The 16,139-nt window shown below is 39.1% G+C and overlaps 1 protein-coding gene across 1 annotated transcript; it reads left to right on the forward strand.

Annotated features, from left to right (window-relative positions):
- Positions 1-450: 450 nt before the first annotated feature.
- On the forward strand, positions 451-591 carry LOC132418658 (shieldin complex subunit 1-like). The gene has a single exon (XM_060002664.1). The coding sequence runs from the start codon at positions 451-453 to the stop codon at positions 589-591; it is 141 nt and encodes a 46-aa protein (XP_059858647.1).
- Positions 592-16,139: the final 15,548 nt, after the last annotated feature.

A 16,139-nucleotide genomic window follows, 5' to 3' on the forward strand; every position in this document is an offset into this window, starting at 1 on the left:
ATGTTTTCTTAAAGAAATTTTATATTTTTGCATTTTACATTTAAGTATATGATCCATTTTTAATTAATTTTTTATTGAGGTATAATTGTCATATAACATATTAATTTCAGGTGTAGAACATAATGAGTTGATATTTGTATATCCCCAAATCCTTCAATGGGTGCATTGTTCTCAACCTATTTCCTTGAAACTCTGACCCCCTATTGGATTTTTCCCCTCTTAGGTAAGATTGGAAACTTGAAGGGGACTGGAATAGAAGGCATTTTCTTCCTGGTATAAGCCTTTAGCAAAGACCTTTCCCCTGGAGAGTGGGATTCTGTTAAATAGAAATCTCTGAGTTTATTTCACAGTGTTTACTCTTCCCGTTTCCCTGCCAGAACAAGGAAATAATCTTTCTAAAAACTTCACCATGGCTTCTGGTTCAAGGTGGCTGCTGTGGTGGGGCAGACTATGGCAACTCAGGAAGCCACTCCAGGAAGCCAGTCAGAGGAGAGCAATGCTTTGGACCTGCCATCAGCTTATGACGTAAGGGATTACGTGTTGCAGAGACCCAGCCAGGAGGCCAACAGCGAGGCTTTTAGTTCTGAATAAGTCCTTTCTATTATGTAGATCCAGCCATGTGGCTGACAGGGTCTTGGTGCTCTGCCCTGGTGTCAGGCTTGAGCCTCTGAGGTGGGAGAGCCGAGTTCAGGACATTTGACCACCAGAGACCCCCCCCCCCAGCCCCACATAATATCAGTTGGTGAGAGCTCTCACAGAGATCTATGTCTCAATGCTAAGACCCATCTCCACTCAACGGCCAGCAGACTCCAATGCTGGATGCCCCATGCCAAACAACTAGCAAGACAGGAACACAACCTCACTCATTAGCAGAGAGGCTGCCTAAAATCATACTACATTCACACACACCCTAAAAAACACCACCAGATGCAGCCCTGCCCATCAGAAAGACAAGATCCTGCCCCACCTGCCAGAACACAGGCACCAGTGCCCTCCACCAGGAAGCCTACAAAACCCACTGAAACAACCTCAGTCACTGGGGGCAGACACCAAAAAAAGTGGGAACTATGAACCTGAAGCCTGCAAAAAGGAGACCCCAAACACAGTAAGGTAAACAAAATGAGGACCAGAGAAATATGCAGCAGATGAAGGAGCAAGGTAAGAACCCACCAGACCAAACAAATGAAGAGGCAATAGGCAGCCTACCTGAAAAAGAATTCAGAGAAATGATAGTAAAGATGATCCACAATCTTGGAAATAGAATGGAGGAAATACAAGAAATCTGTAACAAGGACTTAATGAACAACACAATAAATGAAATTAAAAATTCTCTAGAAGGAATCAAGAGCAGGATACTGGAGGCAGAAGAACGGATAAGTGACCTGGAAGATAAAAGAGTGGAAATAACTACTGCAGAGCAGAATAAGAAAAAAGAATGAAAAGAATTGAGGACAGTCTCAGAGACCTCTGGGACAACATTAAACAAACACACCAACATACAAAAATTATAGGGGTCCCAGAAGAAGAAGAGAAAAAGAAAGGGACTGAGAAAATATTTGAAGAGATTATAGTTGAAAACTTCCCTAATATGGGAAAGGAAATAGTCAAGTCCAGGAAGCTCAGAGAGCCCCATACAGGATAAATCCAAGGAGAAACACACCAAGACACATATAAATCAAACTATCAAAGACTAAATACAAAGAAAAAATATTAAAAGCAGCAAGGGTAAAGCAACAAATAACATACAAGGGAATCCCCATAAGGTTAACAGCTGATCTTTCAGCAGAAACTCTGCAAACCAGAAGGGAGTGGCAGGACATATTTAAAGTGATGAAAGGGAAAAACTTAAAACCAAGAATACTCTACCCGGCAAGGATCTCATCAGATTTGATGGAGAAATTAGAACCTATACATACAAGCTAAAGCTAAGAGAATTCAGCACTACCAAACCACCTTTACAGCAAATGTTAAAGGAACCTCTGTAGGCAGGAAACACAAGAGAAGGAAAAGATCTACAAAAACAAACCCAAAACAATTAAGAAAATGGTAATAGGAACACACATATCTAGTATTACCTTAAGTGTAAATGGATTAATTGCTCCAAACAAAAAACATAGACTGGGAGTGAATGGATACAAAAACAAGACCTGTATATATGCTGTCTACAAGAGATCCACTTCAGACCTAGGGACACATACAGACTGAAAGTGAGGGGATAGAAAAAGATATTCCATGCAAATGGGAATCAAAAGAAAGCTGGAGTAGCAATTCTCATACCAGACAAAATAAACATTAAAATAAAGACTATTACAAGAGACAAAGAAGGACACTACATAATGATCAAGGGATCAATTCAAGAAGAAGATACAACAATTATAAATACTTATGCACCCAACATAGGAGCACCTCAATACATAAGGCACATGCTAACAGCCATAAAAGGGGAAATTGACAGTAACACAATAATAGTAGCAGAGTTTAACACCCCACTTTCACCAATGGACAGATCATCATCCAAAATGAAAATAAATAAGGAAGCACTGCTATAAAGACACATTAAACAAGATAACTTAATTGATATTTTTAGGACATTCCATACAAAAACAATACAATACACTTTCTTCTCAAATGCTCAAGAAACATTCTCCAGGACAGATCATATCCTGGGCCACAAATAAAGCCTGGTAAATTTAAGAAAATTGAAATCATACCAAGTATCTTTTCTGACCACAACAGTATGAGACTAGATATCAATTACAGGAAAAAAACTGTAAAAAATACAAACACATGGAGGCTAAACAGTACACTACTAAATAACCAAGAGATAACTGAAGAAATCAAAGAGGAAATCAAAAAATACCTAGAAACAAGTGACAATGAAAACATGACGACCCAAAACCTATGGGATGCAGCAAAAACAGCTCCAAGAGGGAAGTTCAGAGCAATACAATCTTACCTCAAGAAACAAGAAACATCTCAAATAAACAGCCAAACCTTACACCTAAAGCAATTAGAGAAAGAAGAACAAAAAAAACCCCAAAGTTAGCAGAAGGAAAGAAATCATAAAGATCAGATCAGAAATAAATGAAAAAGAAATGAAGGAAACAATAGCAAAGATCAATAAAACTAAAAGCTGGTTATTTGAGAAGATAAACAAAATTGATAAACCATTAGCCAGACTCCTCAAGAAAAAAAAGGGAGAAAACTCAAATCAAGAATTAGAAATGAAAAAGGGGAAGTAACAACTCACACTGCAGAAATACAAAGGATCATGAGAGATTACTACAAGCAACTATATGCCAATACAACAGACAACGTGGATGGAATGCACAAATTCTTAGAAAAGCACAACCTTCCAAGACTGAGCCAGGAAGAAATAGGAAATAGAAACAGACCAATCACAAGCACTGAAATTGAGACTGTGACTAAAAATCTTCCAACAGGGCTTCCCTGGTGGCGCAGTGGTTGAGAGTCCGCCTGCTGATGCAGGGGACACGGGTTCGTGCCCTGGTCCGGGAGGATCCCGTGTGCCGTGGAGTGGCTGGGCCCGTGAGCCATGGCCACTGAGCCTGCACGTCCAGAGCCTGTGCTCTGCAGCAGGAGGGGCCACAGCGGTGCAGTGGGAGGGGCCACAGCACGTACTGCAAAAAAAAAAAAAAAATTCTTCCAACGAAGAAGAGCCCAGGGCCAGATGGCTTCACAGGGGAATTCTAACAAACATTTAGAGAAGAGCTAACACCTATCCTTCTCAAACTCTTCCAAAATATAGCAGATGGAGAAACACTCCCAAACTCATTCTACGAGGCCACCATCACCCTGATACCAAAACCAGACAAAGGTGTCACAAAAAAAGAAAACTACAAGCCAATATCACTGATGAACATAGATGCAAAAATCCTCAGCAAAATACTAGCAAACAGAATCCAACAGCACATTAAATGGATCATATGCCATGATCAAGCGGGGTTTATCCCAGGAATGCAAGGATTCTTCAATGTATGCAAATAAATCAGTGTGGTACTCCATATTAACATAATGAAGGATAAAAATCATGTGATTATCTCAATAGATGAAGAAAAAGCTTTCAACAAAATTCAGCACCCATTTATGATAAAAAACCTTCCAGAAAGTAGGTATAGAGCAAACTTACCTCAACATAATAAAGGTCACATATGACAAACCAAAAGCCAATGTCGTGCTCAGTGGTGAAAATACTGAAACCGTTTCCACTAAGATCAGGAACAAGACAAGGTTGCCCACTCTCACTGCTATTATTCAACATAGTTTTGGAAGTTTTAACCACAGCAATCAGAGAAGGAAAAGAAATAAAAGGATTCCAAGTGGGAAAAGAAGTAAAACTGTCACTGTGTGCAAATGACATGATAGTATACATAGAGAATCCTAAAGATGCTACCAGAAAACTATGAGCTAATCAATGAAAATGGTAAAGTAGCAGGATACAAAATTAATGCACAGAAATCTCTTGCATTCCTAAACACTAATGATGAAAAATCTGAAAGTGAAATTAAGGAAACACTCCCATTTGCCATTGCAACAGAAAGAATAAAATACCTAGGGATAAACCTACCTAAGGAGACAAAAGACCTGTATGCAGAAAACTATAAGACACTGATGAAGGAAATTAAAGATGAAATAAACAGATGGAGAGATATACCATGTTCTTGGATTGGAAGAATCAACATTGTGAAATGACTATACTACCCAAAGCAATCTGCAGATTCAGTGCATCCCTATCAAACTACCAATGGAAATTTTCACAGAACTAGGACAAAAAAATTTCTCAATTTGTATGGAAACACAAAAACTTCGAATAGCCAAAACAACCTTGAGAAAGAAAAATGAAGCTGGGGGAATCAGCTGACTTCCCTGACTTCTGACTATATTACAGAGCTACAGTAATCAAGACAGTATGGTACTGGCATAAAAACAGAAATATAGATCAATGGAACAGGATCAAAAACTCAGAGATAAACCCATGCACATATGGTCACCTTATCTTTGATAAAGGAGGCAAGAATATACAATGGAGAAAAGACAGCCTCTTCAATAAGTGGTGCTGGGAAACTGGACAGCTGCATGTAAAAGAATGAAACTAGAACACTCCCTAACACCATACACAAAAATAAACTCCAAACGGAATAAAGACCGAAATGTAAGGCCAGACTCTATAAAATTATTAGAGGAAAACATAGGTAGAACGTTCTATGACATAAATCACAGCAAGATCCTTTTTGACCCACCTCCTAGAGAAATGGAAATAAAAACAAAATAAACAAATGGGACCTAATGAAACTGAAAAGCTTTTGCACAGCAAAGGAAACCATAACCAAGACGAAAAAACAACCCTCAGAATGAGAGAAAATATTTGCAAATGAAGCAACTGACAAAGGATTAATTTCCAAAATTTACAAGCAGCTCATGCAGCTCAATATCAAAAAAACAAAGAATCCAATCCAAAAATGGGCAGAAGACCTAAATAGATATTTCTCCAAAGAAGATATACAGATTGCTAACAAACACATGAAAGAATGCTCAACATCATTAATCATTAGAGAAATGCAAATCAAAACTACAATGAGATATCATCTCACACAGGTCAGAATGGCCATCATCAAAAAATCTACAAACAATGCTGGAGAGGGTGTGGAGAAAAGCGAACCCTCTTGCACTGTGGGTGGGAATGTAAATTGATATAGCCACTATGGAGAACAGTATGGAGGTCCTTAAAAAACTGAAAATAGAACTACCATATGACCCAGCAATCTCACTACTGGGCATATACCCTGAGAAAACAATAATTCAAAAAGAGTCATGTACCCCAGTGTTCATTGTAGCTCTATTTACAATAGCCAGGACATAGAAGCAACCTAAGTGTCCATTGACAGATGAATGGATAACGAAGATTTGACACATGTATACAATGGAATATTACTCAGCCATTAAAAGGAACGAAATTGAGTTATTTCTAGTGAGGCGAATGGACCTAGATTCTGTCATACAGAGTGAGGTAAGTCAGAAAGAGAAAAACAAATACCGTATGCCAACGCATGTATACAGAACCTAAGAAAAAAGGAAAGGTTCTGAAGAACCTAGGGGCAGGACAGGAATAAAGATGCAGATGTAGAGAATGGACTTGAGGACCTGGGGACGGGGAAGGGTAAGCTGGGATGAAGTGAGAGAGTGGCATGGACATATGTACACTACCAAATTTTAAACAGATAGCTAGTGGGAAGCAGCCACATAGCACAGGGAGATCACCTTGGTGCTTTGTGACCACCTGGAGGGGTGGGATAGGGAGGGTGGGAGGGAGACAGAAGAGCGAGGGGTTATGGGGATATATGAGTACATATAGCTGATTCACTTTGTTATACAGCAGAAACTAACACAACATTGTATAGCAATTATAATCCAAAAAAGATGTTAAAACAAAACAAACAGAGAAGTTCACCAGGAGAACTGGGTGGAGTCCCTATGGTTCATGGAGATAAAGCCCATGAATATGAGCTACCCCCCCCCCACCCCGCCAGCCCAAAACAATGGTCTTCTGGATTTTCTCACTCTCAAGCTTATCCGTACACAGCCTCCTGCAACTTATCTAATTCGCTACCTAAATGTTTCTGTCCAGGGTCCCCATGACTACCCCAGGTTCAATAATTTAGTAGAAATCCTCATAGGATTCAGAATACCACCATACAGCTAGGATTTATTACAGTAAAGTGACAGAAAGCAAAATCATGAAAGGAAAAATGTGCATGTGTGAAATTTGGAGGAAACCAGGCACAAGCTTCCCCCAGTCCTGTCCCAGAGGAGGCACACAGAGGATGCTCTTCATTCTTACAGCTATGAGTTGTGACAATGCATATTAAATGTTGCCTCTCAGGGAAGCTCCTTAGAGACTTAGTGCCCAAGGTTTTTACTGAGGCCACGCTCTGCCTGGCACATACCAAAATTCCAATCTCCCAGATGGAAAACAGGTGTCAGCTAAACCACATGGTTTATATAAGCAGCCTAGGCACAGTGAGTGAGCACTGTTCTGTGAATCATGGGAACCCTCCTAAAGTCGAAGTTGCCAGGCACCAACCTTGCAAGCAGGCCTCTCTAGGCCCTGCTACATAACTGTTCTGCCCAGTGTTCCCACTAGTTTATGATCGCAGTGGCTGCTGCTTCCAGCAAGTAGATCTCAGTGGCTCTATCTCTCTGGATGTGCCTGTCTCTCCAGATTTCAATGTAGTAGTTTATCCTGCAAAACCTCCGTTCTCTGAGAGGTCTAAGAAAAGTCATTGCTTTGCAGTTTTTCCACCTTTTCCTTATTGGAAGAATGGGAAAGATAACTTTTAAGCTCTTTACATGTCAGAGCTGAAGCCAGAATTTCCAAGGAGCAATTTTAATATCACAAATTCTCCCTCACAAAAGTTCTTACACAAAGCTAGTGTTGTAGTTAACGACAGGACTTTCTCTTCTTGGAGAAAAAAGAAGACAAACAAAAAAGAATGTCCAGAGGATACACGTGTGCACATGTGAATGTGCCTATGGATGGCCAAATAGCAATACCCATCAGTTCTCAGTCAACTTTTCAGGGCCTGGAGCATAACTCTTACTGTCTACATATCAAAATCCTATGGGGGACATTCTGAAGGATACTATCGTTCCAGCCCCATCTAAAACCAAGAAAATAAAAAATTGGGGGGTGGAATTCAGGAATTAAATTTTTTTTTGACTGAGGAATTAAAAAAATCTTTTCACATTAAAAAATGCAATCAGATTAAAAGCAATAACTACAATAACTCTGTCTTGGACATGTTGCTTAAGATGCTATCTGAATTTTACTGCTTCAAAAGAACTCTTTACACTGACAATTCTGGATATCATTTTAGACTACTAAAGCATGATTTGGGGAGTAGAGATAAAAAGCCAAATTTAAGAACCCATGTTTTAAGAACCCTCCAGGATATTATCATGTATGTTCAAATTTGAGAACCACGGATCTAGTATTTTAAAGACATAGGAAGAAAAAATTGTAAGTGACACATCCGTTACCTCCTCCACAGAGACTGTAAAGATTTAACAAGTTTCCCATTTAAAGGCTTTCAGGGAACGCCCACCCCATACTCTACAGAAATGGAGACATCCACGGTAGTCACCATAGCTGGCAAAATAGGGAAGCCAAATCTTGATAAGGAAGGGAGATACACTTCTCAAGAATGAAACCGCTGGTCTAGGATTGATCTCCTTCTCCCAGTTCAGGTTAGAATGGGAGCTGGCAAGGCTGGAGCAGGTATGCTGGCAATGGCCTTTCCCTCAAGGCCACCTGGGTTGGTTCAGAAAGACAAATATCAAACATGTGTCCCAGATAATAGTGATGCTGTTACTCAAAGAAAAAAACAAGATCATCCAAGGTCATTAATCAGGAGAGACAGAAGCAAAATGGTACCTGAGATGCAGCGCCAACCAGCAGATCAAGAATAGAGAAACCAATATCATCAATTCTGAGACAACCTGAATCAAATCCTTAGAGAGGATCTTAAGTGTACAGCAGGTTTTTATACCTGAAGCACGTGATGTGGGCACATAGAAAATGAATTATATTGTCCAACCTCACTTTCATAAAATAATCTTAAACAAACATTTCAAGATTATCTATCAATTTGCATATATTAGAATGTTAATAATAATCGTGGTAATGTGCACTATTTCTCAAATTCTTCACCCCTTTCAGCTTCCACGCCTTTTTCCATGTTCTCTTAAGGTTTCTATTAACAAAGGTGAAATATACTTTAAGCTTTGAACTTGACTATGTGATTTGCTTTGAACAATTGTTTATAGGCAGATGTAATGTCAACAAGGGTTTGGAATATGTTTGCCAAGTGGGGCTTATCTCTACTATTGCTGTGGAAATCACATGCCCCAGTTAGCCTGATGATTCAAGGAAGATGAGACTCATGGAGAAGATGCTGAACTGCAAATTTGCAAAGGGAACCAGAGCTGCCACCATGGCCAACCAGTAGATCTGTGAATATAAAGATTATTTTAAGCCCCTGAGCTCTGCAGTGGTTTGTTATCCAGCATTATTTTAACAATAGCTGACTGATATAATAGTATAATTTACAATTTACAAAAATTTAGAATCAAATTAAATGTTCAAGAATAGGATTGTCTAAGTAAACTATGGTATATTCATGCAATGGATGTGCTGCTGCTAAAAATAATATTATAGAAAAATATTCATTGGCATACAAAATGCTCATAATAGACTTGCTAAGTGAATATGTGACTATTACATACTGTGCTTACTATTTTTTTTTGGTAGAAAATATATGTGTAGATTTCTACCTGTATGCATCTATACATTTATATATAATTTAAAATTTTTTCACAGGGAAGATTGAAAAGTTAAAGACCAAAATATTGAAAGGGATTATTTCAGAATGCTGAAGTAATAGATTTTTTTCCTACCTTAAAAAGGTTGTTATGTGTTCCAAATTTTAGAATTATAAATAAGGGAAAGAGGGAGATTTTCTAAAAAACGAAATATTCCATGCAGACAGCTGTAGATTTCTCTTCAGTATTTCAGATATTGAGTTGGTCCCTCTGCATGCTAATACTGATTGGAAACATCTGAGAGAGTGTCTGCACATCTCAGTATTTGTAAAATCTGAAAGGATAAACCTTTGAACATGAATGAATAGTTTGTTGGTGTCAATAAGTGTTTTCATCAGCATAGTGTGTCATTTGCAATTTGTTATCAACTCTTCTTTTTTTTTTAACATCTTTATTGGAGTGTAATTGCTTTACAATGGTGTGTTAGTTTCTGCTTTATAACAAAGTGAATCAGTTATACATATACATATGTTCCCATATCTCCTCCCTCTTGCGTCTCCCTCGCTCCCACCTTCCCTATCCCACCCCTCTAGGTGGTCACAAAGCACCAAGCTGATCTCCCTGTGCTATGCGGCAGCTTCCCACTAGCTATCTATTTTACGTTTGGTAGTGTAGAGTAGCATGGACATATATACACAACTCTTCTTTCTTGATTCAGGGTGGAACTTTCCATAAAACAGAATTGTTAGACAAATAGACACTTTGTGTCTATCTGGTGATTGTGTGAGTATGTGGTTGAAAGGCTGAGTCACTGATGGAATGAATGTCAGATGGGTCAGAGATTATCAAGCAAAACAATGGCTTTTGTCCAATCCCACTTGTCTGCAAGGGAACCAGGGAACCAGGTGGGAGGCTGGCTCAGATAAAGTGGAATTGGATCCATGTTCCAGAGGATAAGGAATAGCTCTATATAATGTATCATGTGAGTGTCACCATGGTATTGTTCCCATTCATAAGCAACAGTTTCTTTTAGAAACTTGTTAAGCTTGTGTGTCAGTAATACATTAATGTGGGTAAATGGCTTGAATAATACATTGGCAAGATCCTCTAAATCTTTGTGCCACCAAACAACAAGTGCCTTCAGAACAGTGCCTCCTTTAAATGGATGCCTGAGCATGAAAAGGTTTGGGAAAATATTTGGAATTGGATCAATATTATATGTCATCTAAAATAAACCAAATAACCTGAGAACTAAGAAGAAAGTCTTCCTATCTCCCACAGATTTGCTCACATTCTTACTAGGAGTGACCTGAGTTTGAGATGCAAGATCAGTTGGACTCAGGACTTCAAAACAATCACAATCTTATGAACTTCCTCTAGTAATGAACATGTTACCTAATGCTGACAAAGGAAACGCCTTCATGGCAGCAGGGATCTGTAGCCAATAGAGCATTTAAAGTTTTCTGTATAGATTTCATTTCCAAACCATATCAACTCTTCCTTACTGTGTGATGTGGGAAAGCTTGCTAAACTCTTTGAGGTTACCTGTGTGCAATGCTGCAGAAATGCTGAATGAGAAGAAGCTGGAAGAACCTAGTTATACTCCTTAGGTGAGGGAATTCACTCATCACTCCTGGCAAGTCAGGCAATTGATGTAGTCTTCTCTAAAAATGGAATAACAATAACCAGCCACTGTGAAAATGAACAAGGTGAGTCACATAAAGTGCCTGGCATGGATGTCTGTGACATAGTAAACACTAAATTAATATTAGCATACTCCATGCTTTTTATTCCTCTTTTAATCTTATCTTTTTCTGCCTCTACTCTGGACTCCCTATTCTCTCCTTATTTCTTCCACCTCATATACTAGGAATTATGGACTCAGAGCAGGTATTTGGTTAGGGAAACTCACCTGTATGGTGACAGGAATCCACCTGAACCACAATAGGAGAGGTAGAACTTGAAGAACTATTGTTACAAGTTGATTGAATAGATGCTGAGATGCTTAAATGAACACATTTAACTTACACATAACTTCATTCTATTACCAGCCTCCAAACCTTCCCATTCCTGCAGCCACAGCTTTTTAGGTAACATAGAGAAGGCATGGAATGGTCTGGATGGCAAGATTTTTAGGAGCATTTGTAGCCTCAGGATACCAGTCTTTGAGCTTTCTTTTTTTTAAAAAAGGAAAAATTTCACAAAGATTTATACAAGAAATAGTGTGTGATATTACAATGTCTTCTCCAGTCTTTTCCCAACTTGATTCTTACTTATTGTCTAAAAGATTCAATCATTTCATAACTGATAAAGGATACCAGAAAAGAAATTTACTTCTTTTCTTTTCTGTGTCTCATCTTCTTTAACATTTCATCATGTATATCATCATCAGTTTGAGCCTGAGTCCCAACTCCTGCAGAATACTTGGTGACAATGTCATGGGTTTTATGTGTTCAAATGTCCTCCCCATGACTCATGGTATTCATTCAGCATTTCAAATTACAGATTGTTTCCCAGGAGAGAGACATAAAACTGTGTAGACAAGGAATATAGAAGAACACACACACATACACACACACACAGACATTACCACATGGCTACAAAGACATGGTCTCTAGGGTAAAGATGGTAGTTTCTATAGATTCATGGTTAAAACCCACTTAAAAAGGAAGGAAATAGATTGTAAAAGCTCTTCTTAGCACTTCCCTCCAATTGCATTAAACCTTTAACAGTAACAAGGCATCCCCCAAACACCATCATGTAGGAGACCCACCTATCCCTGCTGTTCAGATATGACAGCTGAGGCTTCGAGATGTTGAATATCTTTCCTACCAAGATTTATTAAGGACCAGCAGACTTGCTCTTTGTTTGCAATATGGGCATACATCAGCCTTGCAACACACACAAACACACACACACACACACACACACACACACACACACACCCCTAAACAAATTCACTTGGGTGAAACTATAATTTTTTTTATGAGACTGTGCCTACAGGTCATTGATTCTCTTAATTCAGTCTCAAAATCTGTTTTGTTAAAAAGAGCAAGCCATGAAATTGTCTGAACCTTTTACTTTTCCACTGGTCTGATGACTGTGTATACAGAAGCACAAATACATATAAATACATCCTTGTGTGGTCTCAGGTAGAACTCAGAGGAAATGTGAAAGAGAGGCAGAGAAGAAAATTAAAAAGTAAATGGAATACAACCCTGAGGAATGAGTCAGAAAGGGGAGCAGAAAGGAATGACAGTCTACAGAGGACACAGAATACCAGGCATCCCAAATTGAGGTCCGTTAAGAGAAGGGCATTAGAGTAGGTCAATGTGCCAATGTTGTTGGTGCTCTTATTACAAACCAAGGACTTTTATAAGTTCATTACAGATATTAATTCATTTAACTTTCCCCCAAGCTGATGAAGTAAGCAGTGTTATTATCATCCCATTAGTAAAGATGAGAAAACTGAGGCACAGTTGGGTTAAGCATCTTGCCCCAGGTCATAAAATAGTAAGAGGTAAAAGGAGGCTGTGACCCTGGGCAGCACAAGCACCCCTCTTCATAGTGGCTGGGAAAGAACCCAGAGAGGTGGGTGGTGGACATGGGACCACATAGGGCTGAAGCGAGAAGAGTGCTAGGTACAAAGCAGGTGGTAGGTGCCCATTATATGTTTCATGCATCCCGAGGAGACTCCAGTAGGGAGGGAAAAGTGTTTAAGTAGATGGAAAAGAGCCCATAATAAGGTGGAGAGTAGGGAAATTGGGAGAGAAGAGAAAAAGAAAGGATTCATTCAGGTAACAGAAGCCTTGAGTTTTACTGAAATGTGAGCCAGTCCCAAATGGGTCAGAGCCAGTTTACCCTACAGCTATCTCAGAGTGGCCACCGTCTTCACAGGCAAGCCCCACACAGAAGTGGGGTGGTTAGATTCTGGGTGTTAATAGTGTCTGTGACTAGCTGAGCACAGTATCCAGCAGAGGGCAGCTCCTCGATAATTCAGTGTGTTTAATACCTACTGTGTACCTACTTTGGGTCAGGTAGTGGTGATACAAAAGAAAAGGTGATCCCTCAGGCTTTGCAGTCAGTTTAGAATTAGAATCCCAGGGTCTGCCACTTACTATGCATTGACTCTGGCAAATTTCTTTACCTTCTTCTGTCACATTCTCTTTTCCCTGAAACGTGACTAATAGATGCCAGCACAGCACCTGTGGTGCCCTAATGGCTCCAAAGCTGTTAGTTGTTGAAGATGTTCTGTCATTATTTTCAAAGAATGACTGCACAGCCCTTGATGTTGATGGAGCTCACAGCTTAATAGGGGTGAGAAACACATAAACTGACAATCACCAGAGAGCATGCAGGATGTCCTGGTGAACAGAGGCGTGAGCCCTAGAGGCGGGATGCATTTCTCCCACTCGCAGATTCGAGATTCTCCCTCCTCATTTTCGGGAAGCTGCACTTGGGGGTATCAACAAGGTTGAGGTGGTAATTCAGCTGCCTCAGCAAAGCCTGAGGAATGATAGAAAGATTCCACTAGAGAGTTCAAACTTGACTCTTAAAATGGCAAGGTTGTATCATATGTTTAAATATAAATTTCATCAGAAGCCTGGGAAATAATTCTGAAGTTGGAAATTCAGGTTGCATACCTGAAAACAAACCTTTGTCAGACTAAGAAATCTCTCACAAAGCAGTTCCTCACATTATTTGGCATTGCTTTGTCATGTGGTAATTATCCTATTAACCCAAATTAGAACTTTATCTTAGGTTCTTCATCCAAAGTGTGAATATAACAACTACTGAGGGGAGAGAAAGAGGGTGATTTTAGAAACATGCCTTGTCATGAGAACAGACACTTTTTTTTTTTTTTTTTGCGGTACGCGGGCCTCTCACTGTTGTGGCCTCTCCCGTTGCGGAGCACAGGCTCCGAATGCGCAGGCTCAGCGGCCATGGCTCACGGGCCCAGCCGCTCCGCAGCATGTGGGATATTCCTGGACCAGGGCGCGAATCCGTGTCTCCTGCATTAGCAGGCGGACCCTCAACCACTGCGCCACCAGGGAAGCCCGTCAAATGACTTTTGACAAGGTTCGTGCCCTGGTCCAGGAAGATCCCACATGCCGTGGAGTAGCTGGGCCCGTAAGCCATGGCCGCTGAGCCTGTGCTCCACAACAGGAGAGGCCACAACAGTGAGAGGCCCGCATACTGCAAAAAAAAACAAAACAAAAAAACCCCGAGAAAAACTAAAAATAGAATTACCATATGACCCAGCAATCCCACTACTGGGCATATACCCAGAGAAAACCATAATTCAAAAAGACACATGAACCCCAGTGTTCATTACAGCACTATTTACAATAGACAGGTCATGGAAGCAACCTAAATGCCCATCAACAGATGAATGGATAAAGAAGGTGTGGTATATATATACAGTGGAATATTACTCAGCCATAAAAAGGAACAAAATTGTGCCATTTTTGAGATGTGTATGGATCTAGAAACTGTCATACAGAGTGAAGTAACTCAAAAAGAGAAAAACAAATATATTATCGCATATATGTGGAACCTAGAAAAATGGTATAGATGAACCGGTGTGCATGGCACAAGTAGAGACACAGATGTAGAGAACAAACGTTTGGACACCAAGGGGGGAAAGTGGCTGGGGGGTGGGTGGTGTGATGAATTGGGAGATTGGGATTGACATATATACACTAATATGTATAAAATAGATAACTAATAAGAAGTTGCATAAAAAATAAATAAATTTTAAAAATTAAAAAAAAATAGTAGCAAGTATAAAATCCCTAGTAAACTGGCAGATAGTGAGTATTGAATATTCATTACACCCTACCATGACTTTATCTACCTCTTAATATGAATGTAAATTCACAAATTAGAGGAGGTATAAAATAGAACATTTTGATCAAAGAATTATGATCAAAACTAACATGAGGTCATATTTCATTTTTTACTAAAAAATGAAAAATAAAAAATAATGATAACACCAATTTCACATGAGGTTTAAATGAAAGTTGTACATTCATACCTTGCTACAAGAAATGTAAATTGGCAAGTTCTTTTGAAGATTTGTTATGCTTTTAAAATTATAAAAAATATCAGATTTTTTGACTTGTTCATTTTGTATGGAAAGTAACCCTAAGGACAGAAAACATTATTTTCATAAATATGTTCATTTCAGCATTTTTCAAAACAGCAGAGATTTTTAAACAGCCTGAATGCCCAATAATATTAAAGACAAGGTATATCGATTTATATGTAATACTACAAAGGCACTAAAAGTAATCACTGAGATCACTGAGCAATAAAGAAAACCATTGCACTGTGATGTAAATGAGAAAAGCAAAGTAAAATTGTATTTCTTTTATGATTACAAGTGTAAAATATTTATGTATAGAGGACATAGAAAATTAATAATTAAGTTGCTATGGGATGAAGAACTTGAGATTTTTTTCTTTTTATTTAATACTGCTATTACCATTACAGTACTGCTGTATGTTCCATGACTACTTTAATATATTGCCTGTCCTTTCTATTATTTAAAAGAAAAAGACAGCTCATAGGCATTGTTCCATCCACAGAGGGTCCTAATATAAAACCACTCTGATGCTCTCTGACCATTAAAGAAAAATGTAATTTATATTACAGGGTCACCCTGGTTAGTCACCAGACCCCAGGCAGGAGATCAGGATCCAGTGAAAGGAAGCCACAAAAGGCAATGTGACAAGGGACATTCCAAATTGGATGCAAGAAAATGAGCTAAGTCCAGAATGAATGTCGAAATGCAGGCT

Source organism: Delphinus delphis, chromosome 2 (genome assembly GCF_949987515.2).
Source record: "Delphinus delphis chromosome 2, mDelDel1.2, whole genome shotgun sequence".
Classification (NCBI taxonomy): Eukaryota; Metazoa; Chordata; class Mammalia; order Artiodactyla; family Delphinidae; genus Delphinus; species Delphinus delphis.

What these genes read in the sequence shown, in the direction of transcription:
- LOC132418658 (XM_060002664.1), top strand. Translation starts at nt 451, where the DNA reads ATGGCAACTCAGGAAGCCACTCCAGGAAGCCAGTCAGAGGAGAGCAAT.